This window comes from Tauraco erythrolophus, chromosome 28 (genome assembly GCF_009769465.1).
Source record: "Tauraco erythrolophus isolate bTauEry1 chromosome 28, bTauEry1.pri, whole genome shotgun sequence".
Lineage (NCBI taxonomy): Eukaryota > Metazoa > Chordata > Aves > Musophagiformes > Musophagidae > Tauraco > Tauraco erythrolophus.
Genome location: NC_141492.1, coordinates 4832736 through 4842323, shown reverse-complemented (window position 1 = coordinate 4842323; position 9588 = coordinate 4832736). Strand labels below are relative to the sequence as shown.

Genomic DNA, 9588 nt, shown 5'->3' with positions numbered 1-9588 from the left:
CGTTTAGGGGGGAGACGGGGGGTAGCGGGAGGGATCAGCCCCTACAATAAAATGAAAAAGGCTGTTTTGTAGGAAGGCCACCTCCTCCTCTGGTCCAGTCCAGGCATGGAGGGTCCATAACACCCATCCTGGCTCTCCGCAGAGCCCAAGCACCCAGGGAGGCACTGGGGAAACGGCACGGGAAGAATCCCACCGCGTTTCCTCCCTCTCCTGCCCGCCCAGGACTGGCACCAGACTTGCTCGGGGTTGCCACAGCACTTCTGCTCAAAGTTTCCCCTCGTGCCTCATCTGCTGTAGTGTTAAAGACACCAGAGGGTGAAGATGATAGTGCTTGAGTGCTTCCAGGCGGAAGGTGATAAGAAGTTAACAGAAGTACCGCTGTTTTGCCACAGAAGCTACGGAACCGCTTTCGGAGAGCTCCCATGGAGTACCACCGCTCCACCACACTGCCCACCCGCGGCTGCCAGTGGCTTTGTGCCTCGGGAAGCTGAGACTCCTCTCCTGATCCTTCCACCATGGTCCTGCCAACTGCCAGCTGGCTCTCCGGCAGCCCTGCCTTCCCAGGGAACCGGCAGAGGTCTGCGCAGAGCACGCAGGGCAAGCAGGTTTGCAAGAAGCCAGCTCAGATCCCACCTCTCATGTATTTAAGTTCCATAACTCACCCTTCTGAGGCTCCCAGAAGGACCAGCTCTCCCCGAGTGACCTCCCCAGCAAGCAGCCACTGTCACAGAGCAAGCGGGCATCCCGTGGAGGTACCGAAAGAGGAAACGACAAGAAGCAGCAGCATGTCACGGCTTGCGAAGGAAAGGTTGCTAGGAGAAGGAAAGGCACTAGGAGGGACAAGTAGTTCAAGAACCTTTCAAGAAAACCTTCTGTCCCATCATCTAGTGCCTTTAACTTCTTGCCCCCCTCCCAAGCATCCTTGCCTGTGAGCAGGAAGCCTGGTTGGGATGTCTGGGTGTCACTATCGAAGCTGCAATTTTGTCATTTTGGATGCGTTTCATTGGACCTGATTTTCTCGAAGTGCTCGTGCGGGACTAAAGGTGCAAAGCAGGGAGGGAGAATAGACAAGGAAAAAAGCACAAATTAATGTTTGGCGGTCACGCGTTAAGGAACGATGAGAAATGTGACTTGAAATAAAAGCAAGGAATTGGAGAAGAATAAAATTAAAAATTGGGGAATTTGCAGTAGTAAAGAAGTTCTAAAGAAAAGAAGGGACTAGAGAATATTCCTGTTAGACTTGTCTCCTTTCTCAGAGCTAAAGGCAATGGACCTTCTTGGCCAGCACACAGGCACCCTCCCTTTCCAATCAGCATGCCCAAAACTCCTTGGGCCCTCACTCCAGGCAGCAAGAGATGTGGAACACGTCTCCATTCATGCAAGGATTAAGAGAAGGGAAGAGAACACTCCGTTTCTCCTTTTCTACATTCAAATCAGAGAGGAAGGAAACAAAAAAAAAAAGCTATTTAAAACAACCCAAAGCAATACACACATTTACTCTGAACACTTTTGCCCAAGAAACAAAAGCACCAAAACCATTACAGACTGAATTCAAAGATCTGTCTCTGAACAAACACTCAGCCTGCAAAACGTGGAAAAACGTGTCTGGCTAAAATTCCATTGAATTAAAATCGGGTGCAGCTGCTAATTGAGGACAACTTATCTGAGCCCAACGCTTCCAAGTCTGGCTGTGTTTCAGGTCTTGTTTCTCAGCTCAGAGTCCCAGGCTCCAGACGAGCTGCCTGCACCACGTTTCGGCTGCAAGGTGGGCGATGCCAGGGTCAGCCAGCCAGAAGCTGCCTCCTCCCCAGGCTTCCCGTTGGTTTCATATACAGCTGCACTCCTGACGTGGCAGAAGGGACCCTGGCAGATCTGCCCTCCCGTTCGGTCCCAAACAAGAGCCTAGTCATCCAGTGTAAATCCTTTCTCAGTTAGGACCCAGGAGGAATTAGCTACCTCTGTTGCCATAGAGGTTCAGTGATGCTCAACATCTCATAAGACAAGGTCTGCTGCGCTCGCCCCTGCCAGGACCTACCGTACTGCGGAGCAAAGGAGCTCGCTGCAAACCCGGATGGCCCAGTTCAGCTCTCTCTCAGCTTCATGTGGGGTCTTCACATCGGACCCATGGGCTGCGCAGAAAGGACTGCGCTCTGAACCGGCAGCCTCCAAGCTGAGGGAGAACTTGGCATGGGCTGTACACACAGTCAGACACACCACACACACGGGCAACTGCTGTTGCTGGGCTGTACCACACTTTTGTGGTAGGATGCAACTGCCTTAGTGTTTTCCCCACTGGGCCAGACGACAACACAGACAAGAGCAGAAGTAATTGGCTTCTCCATTGGAGAAAAGAAATCAGAGCTCTTGCAAAGGACGACACAGAATTCCACCCAAACGAAGAGAACAGTTGACCATCTTCCATTAGCAATGGGAGCAAAAATATACAGAATTCATGGCTATCGTCTCTAAAAACTCTTGAAACACCACCACCTAACATTAATTACAAGGTAAATCAGTGACTGCAGTCAAGTTTCGCACGGAAATCATCATTTGTGGGCTTAGAGGCAGAAATTACTGAGGTTGATACCCTGCCCATCCACAACCATTAGAGCAGGATTGATCCCACGTCTTCTGGGAACAGCACGCATGCTGATACTGGCTCTGCGCCACGTCTACAAAACGGAAGTGTAGGTGCTCAATTCCGAGGGAAATATTTGGCATGAGAAGCAAGTTGTGCTCCAAAGAACAAGTGCAAAGACAAAAGAAAGGAGAAAGCTATTTCTACCAATTGTGCAATTACCTCCATTCCCATTATAACGCCACGACACAAGACTCAAACTAGAAGGGCTAAAATGCAGGTGCCAGAAAAGGACAGCTTTTAAATGATGCCTTATTTTTCTTTTATACATTGCAGACTGTATCAGCTGGAAAGGGATTTTTAATCTTGGTTTATGTAATCTGATTCTCAGAGAAGGTCTCAAGTTTGCTCTGACCTCTCTTGCGCTCCAAATTTAATATGGGAATGGAAACAAAACAAAACGACCCCCCAAATCTCCAATTCCCTGAAGACTTACTTGAAATAGAAACACCGAAAGGTTCTTTACCGTCGTTTTCAAATTGCAACTGGAAACCATTGGCACTCTGTGTAACTTCTGAAGGGTCGTACTGGCTGTGGAGCCCATTCTCCCAAAGATCCAGTTGGTCCAGAAGAACCAACAAATAGCTTATAAAGAATATATATATATATAGGAATAAAAGCAAGTGAGCTTAGGTGTGGACTGATGAACGGAGGTGACACAAGCCACACAGCAGGCACCAAAAGACAAGAAGGTTGTTCAGAAGCAGGACCAGCAGCTTGAGTCAACTACCAGGCTGCATCCACCAGGCGTGAACAGCCTGTCAAGACAGCTCTGTAACACGTGTGTCTTCGAGATGTTTGTTCTTGCATCGTGCGTAAGGCGGCAACAAGAATACTGAAGGATAAAATGTCTTAAATTTTAAGTATGTAACACTCTTCTAGTGCATCAACACTGCAGCCTGGCAAATCCCTCAGAAAACGCTGCGTTGAAGACCAGGACAACGACGGAAGGGTTTGGGCAGCCCGAAAGCACTGCTGCAGTTTGATTCAACCCAGTCTGTGAATCCAGGCGCAGCCCCTACTCGACAACACTGACAACAAAATGAGAATTTGATTTACGAAACTGCTCAGAACTTCCCTCCCTGCTGTCTACAGTCTTTGGTAATCTCAGAGGGACCTTGCAAAAAAGGGGGATTTTATGCAGCAAAACCCAGAACGGAGAAGAACACTGGAAAAAGGGGCAGCATTTCCAGCTGGAGCTCACATTCAACTTCCAGAACAAAAGAAGTGACCTGGACCTGTTATATCCTGCTACGTCCTGTTTTATGGAGCCTGATGCTTACAGGTCAGAGGAATCTGGAATTCCCTACAGACTGACTGGAATATTGCACTTGGCAGCCTGCCTCCAGCTAACGTGTGTCCGGTGACTAAGAACTGCCTACCAGGAGCAGCAGCCACTTCCCAGATTCAGGAGCTCGTTCCAACAGCACCGAGTCCTCTCTTTCATCATCCACCACTTCATCTGCCCACAGAGACCAGGTGAGGAGCCAGCAGCAGCACGGGTTGGTTTGAGAGGCTCCACTCCTGGTATCAAAGAGTAAACCAGAAGGGTGAGGCAGCTACTTTAGAGGACTCAGTTCTGCAGAACTGTAGGAAGAATTTTGTTTAGGAAAGGGTTCTTTTCAGGTCGAGGTTTCCAAATAACTCAGAGGCTCATTAAAAAGAAAAAAAAATCCAACAACAGAAAAAAAACCAAAAACCAACCAACCCAACAAGAAAGGTAAGTTCTCAGCTGCAGGAGAGCACGTACCAAGTGAGCAGATGCTGGCACTGCTCTTTCTACACGTGTTGTACTTTTCCCCAGCAAGGACCGTGGGATTAAGCTACTACCTCTCAACGTTAGTGCTGTGCTGTAATTTACGGAGAAGGATCTGCGTCAGGTCAAAGGTGGTGAAGCTTATTCCCACTGCAATTGGACCTTTGACCCAGTTCATGCTGAGTCCTTTGTACAAGCCACGGATTAGTCCCTCTTCTCTTACAATCTCCTGCATGGTGAGAAGGATGGAACTGTACGTGTGTCCCATAACCCCCGCCGTCTGCATCCGTCGGCGAACCACGTCCAGGGGGTAAGAAGCCGACTGGCCAATCAAGCCTGCGCAGGCACCAAACAAAAGCCGCTCCGGAGGGGATGGCTGCAATTTCCCACTGTGATCTGAGAAAGAGAAAGTAGCAGAGTGGAGAAAGCTTCTCGTAATAAACACATGATTAAGGTCAAGTGGGCTGAGAGCCAAAGAGAGCACTGAGTGCCAGAGCTCCTGAGATTTTGTTCCCAACTTGGTCGTTAGCCGACTTGGTACGTAACCAAGTCCTTCTGCACCCAGGACTTGCACTTCTTGTTCCTCTGCAAGACACAGATCCTGCTTTTCTGCAGCTTTTCTTCTTCACAGTCTGGGATTGGAGAGGAGGAGGCACAAGGCGTCCTCCACAAGCACAGAACTGTGCGATTGGCTTCGAGGCCAGGGAAAGGACTCGTAGTGTCGAAATCCAACACCTCAAATTGGCCAAAAGCCTACACCGTTTCATTTGAAAGCAAACCAAGATGCCTTTACCTGCATGTAGTTTCTTCAGCGTCTCGTAGGTGAAGAAGCTAAGCCCAGCATACGGAATCACTCCAAGGATGGTTGGTGTAAATCCCCTATACAATGTCTTCAGTCCCTCCTCTCGGGATATCCGGATGAAGACATGAACAATATTGCTGTACCTAGCACGCGGACACAGGAAAACCAAATCTGTGCTCGTTAGTGACTGCACACGCCAGCAGGATTTCCAACAGGACTTTCTGAAGGATCTACAATTAATTAATTCAGCTCTGAGCTCATCAAACAGCTCAGAGGGATTTCAGAAGCCTGTCTGCCAACGGAGAAGCCAGTCACCGGCTCTCCCACAGCCCTATCACGACATGCTCTCCTGTCTGTCAGATCTCTTCCGGAGGCACCGTGCCAGCTGGCCTCCTGAAGAACCAACACACAGGTTTTACTAGTGAGGTCTTGAGTATCGATCTCCTTCCAGCCCCTGGACTAACCAGGACTCTGGTCATTTAATCAGTGCTCAGACCCCCAGTAAGAGGTTTATTACATCAAAGGCTCCGAGCAAGAAGTGACCCAGAAAACAGGAGTAAAGTCGTCTGACCTTAACAGAAAGTTCTGCATTGTTTGTGGTGCTTGTACTTGCTTTCGTTAGGCACTTACATCTCCTTCGGCGTGACAGCCATTCGAGCACGGACCATATCCAAGGGGTAGGTTAACATGGCAGCCGTTGTGCCTGCCAGAGAGCCAGCAATGAATCGAGGAAAGGGTGTCAGCGCTCTAAAGTAAGGTGAGAGAAGAGACCAAACAGATCACCTGGAGATGGAAATACTATGTGACTTTTGAGGATGGCTCTACTCTATCAGCTACTGAATCCCTTCCTTGCCTGCGTACTGAAGAGAGTCGGGTGGGGGGGGGGTTGAAGCAGCTGTGGTTTGCCACAGCCACGTTGGACAGAGGCTTAGAGAAAACCTCTGCTGAGGACAGCAAGCCTGACTTGGGGTGTCTCAGACACTATGTGCCCCAGAGCAAGAGGCTCAGGCCACGTGCACGGCTCAGATAACAGCACAAGGCTGGAACTCGTTGCTTCTCCTGCAAAGAAAAGCTCTTTGTTTTGCCTGCCCACTCTCAGCACAGGGAAGTGCTCACTCAGTGTCTAGGCCACTTCTTGCTCACGCCTCTAGAAGACAGGGTTGTCTTCTCACAAAGATCTCCCCTGTGCAAGACTAGAAGCCCAGCCCTTTGCTTAGCACCCTCACACCCCCTGTTCTGCGAAGCCCCCACGAGAGGGGCTGGCACAACTCTGTACCCACAGAGCTTTCAACTCGGCAGGCCTGGCAAAGCGGAGAAACGTGCTCCCTCCCTACAGCCTACGGTCCCACCACCTGCTCCATCCTCCTCTGCAAGGAGCAAAGCCACGCTGCATCTTACTTTCCCTGGAAGCCGTAGTAACTCCCCAGGAGCTGCTTGTACTCTTCGTGCGCGCAGAACTGGATGGCGGCGTAAGGGATGACGCGGACCATGGTGGCCGAGTTCCCTCGCCAGAGACTCCAGAAGCCTTCGTTGAGGTAGGTGCGATAAATCAGCCTGTAGGCTTCCTGCAGGCAACAGATCAAAGGTCAGACAGGCAGATCATGATAAGAGGGAGTCCAAACAATAGGGGGGGGAAGAGGTGACCCCGTAGCTTAACCTCTCCAAATCCTCCTTCCCACCCCGACCACGGCAAGCCGGTATCCGCTGTTTGCGCTCGCAACCCCGACTCCAGAACAAGACGACTAAAACGTCTTCTCTGGGGAGAGTGAAGCAGATACACTGGAGCAAAACAGAACCGCAGCCAGGAAGACAGAGTTTTACATTCAAGACATCTTCATTTTCCCTCTGAGGGCAAGGCATGGAGCTGGACTCCTGTTTGCACAAGCCATTTCTCAACCCAAATTAATCTTCTTAGTATAAGACAGAAACATTTGGATTACGCATATTAGCGCAGCACACATGGAACACCCGTTATGCACAAATATTTAGCAAGCCACGACAGCGATCAGCTCCCAAATTAAAATCTCCTACATACTCTGAAACAACTCCAGTGGTGGTTGGGGGAAAGAAACCAACCACTGAGGGAGAAGGAGAAGGGAGAAGGAGAAGGGGAGAAGGAGGGAGAAGGGGAGAAGGAGAAGGGGAAAGGAGAAGGGGAGAAGGAGAAGGGGAGAAAGGGAGAAGGAGAAGGGGAGAAAGGGGAGAAGGGAGAAGGAGAAGGGAAGAGAAGGGAGAAGGAGAAGAGAAGGAGAAGGGAGAAGGAGAAGGGGAGAAGGAGAAGGGGAAAGAAGGGGAAGAGAAGGAGAAGGGAAGGGAGAAGGAGAAGGAGAAGGAGAGGGGAGAGAAGGGAGAAGGAGAAGGGGAGAAGGAGAAGGGAGAAGGAGAAGGGGAGAAGGAGAAGGGGAAAGAAAGGGAGAAGGAGAAGGAGAAGGGGAGAAGGAGAAGGTCTAGTAACATAAACCCTAAGTGATGCCACAACATTTATTGTCCAGGTAGAACCTGGAGCATGAACAAGGACTGAGGCCCTCTGTGCTTTGCACTGGACAAAAACATGAAGAAGAAAGAGCACTGTCCTAAGGAGTATTATAAACACTGTTTCCCCTCTGTCCTTCTATGCTCTTTCACTATGAGTGCTGCTAATAAAACCCGAGCAAGAAAGTTAAATAAATACAAACAAAAGATGCTGTTAGGGCTATTACTACCATTAATCAAACACTTCAGGTCAACAGCAGACAGACATATCACCTCACCTTGGCAGAAAATCTTTTGAAGACACTAAAAAGAAAAAATGAGCATTAGGTCTTGCAATACATTTAGATGGATCAAATAAACCACACAGGCATTTTATCTAAGGGATAAAAATAGAAGCAAAAGAATTAATGCAAGAGAAAATAGAGATCCTTTATCATAAACAAAGACTTTCCACTGGTAAGCGCTCCCAAATTCTCTTTCACACATAAGTTCATTTTTCCACCTACTGTTATGAAAACACTCAGTTTCTGTCACGCTTCTTACTTTAAAGCACTAAAACTAAATGAATAAATAAAAAATAAAATTAGAAAAAAAATAAAATCAAAACTGCACCGACCACTTATTTTAGTAGAGCATTTCCAGGCACAAGCTCCAGCCTAACGCCAGGATCCAGCGAAGAACGGGTCTGTTTAGCGAAGTTTCACGCAAGAACGGTTTCATCCTCGCAAAACTCGAATGAACACTCAGTTTCTTTTCTTGCATCCATTCAAACTGACAGCATCTCTTTAACTATGTAATACACGAGGCATTTGGAAGCCAGATTTATTTGGCATAGGGCAGCTCTGTTTTGTAACATTCCTGCAGCAGGAAGGAAACCCAGGCTAAAACCCCAACAGCCCCGCTAATGAAACATGGTTCCAATTAAGTGTCTATTGCAGTTTCTTCCAAACTCCTTTGAGACTTGTAACCTCTCAAGTGTATCAAACACACATGCAAATACATTTTCACCATGCTGCTCCTTTGTGCAATTCAACACTTGGTTTGGTTTTGTTTTGTTTTTTTTTTTATTTCAGGAAATAAAACCACCTCAATAACCGATTGCAGCTGGCCCTGCAATGGAAAGAGCTCTTTTCCCTCTTTCACAAGAAAATTCTTCAGGCTCTAGTTCAAGGGACGACCTTCCTGCACTCATACGACCCAAAAACGCCACAAACAGGGAAGAGGCCCAGAGTAAAAACCTTTAGAAGAGCAAGAGACTACAACACCCGTTAGATCCTAAAAAATTGGTCAGAATGGGCACGCTGTAATCATACCCTTTGCAGCAAATTTAATGGGCCAAATCAAACAGGTCTTTTTATAAATGTAGACCTGCACAAACTAAAGGTGGTTTATACGACAGCTGTTGGCTCGCCCCAGCTCTGCAGTTTCCATCTCACCTCTGATCCTGACGTTTCCAACCTCAGATGAACTCCAGTTTGTTCTGGTGAGAAAGCACAGCGCGTACTGGTTGCTGCATGAGCATCTGGCTGCAGATGCGATCCCAGCCTGCAGCCAGCCCAGGCTTTAGCTCCCTACAGCCTCAGCTCCCTCATCCCTATCCCCCTGCTATTCCAGACCTCGGCCCCTGCTATGTCGAGAATGAAAATCATGTCAAATGAAAGTCAATTCAAAATTAAATCTCATCCAGGGATTAGATTAAACCTACCCAATTCATTTAATCTGGGATGTCAACCAGATTTAAAATTCTTGGCCTCACCAATGTCTACTGTATTAACGGTCTGCACTCTTCCCTTTGGGACAATTAGTGTAGCTGACAGGTCTGCAGGGAAACAAGGGAACTGCATGGAGCCCATCATCGGGCTGAATCCCAAATCCCGCTAAACGCATGAGAATTCTCTATTCCAATTAACTAAATTTCAT

The 9588-nt window shown here is 48.3% G+C and overlaps 1 protein-coding gene across 1 annotated transcript in view; it reads right to left on the bottom strand.

Moving 5' to 3' along the window:
• Positions 1 to 3149: 3149 nt before the first annotated feature.
• Positions 3150 to 9588, bottom strand: part of LOC147526757 (mitochondrial coenzyme A transporter SLC25A42-like) — a 9911-nt gene continuing 3472 nt past the window's right edge. The window contains exons 2-7 of the mRNA XM_086627529.1: positions 7947 to 7971; positions 6595 to 6761; positions 5827 to 5943; positions 5188 to 5339; positions 4469 to 4790; positions 3150 to 4162 (exon numbers count right to left, since the gene is read on the bottom strand). Coding sequence (XP_086483655.1) covers positions 4006 to 4162; positions 4469 to 4790; positions 5188 to 5339; positions 5827 to 5943; positions 6595 to 6761; positions 7947 to 7971 — 940 coding nt within the window. The 3' untranslated portion in view covers positions 3150 to 4005. The remainder of the gene's footprint in view (positions 4163 to 4468; positions 4791 to 5187; positions 5340 to 5826; positions 5944 to 6594; positions 6762 to 7946; positions 7972 to 9588) is intronic.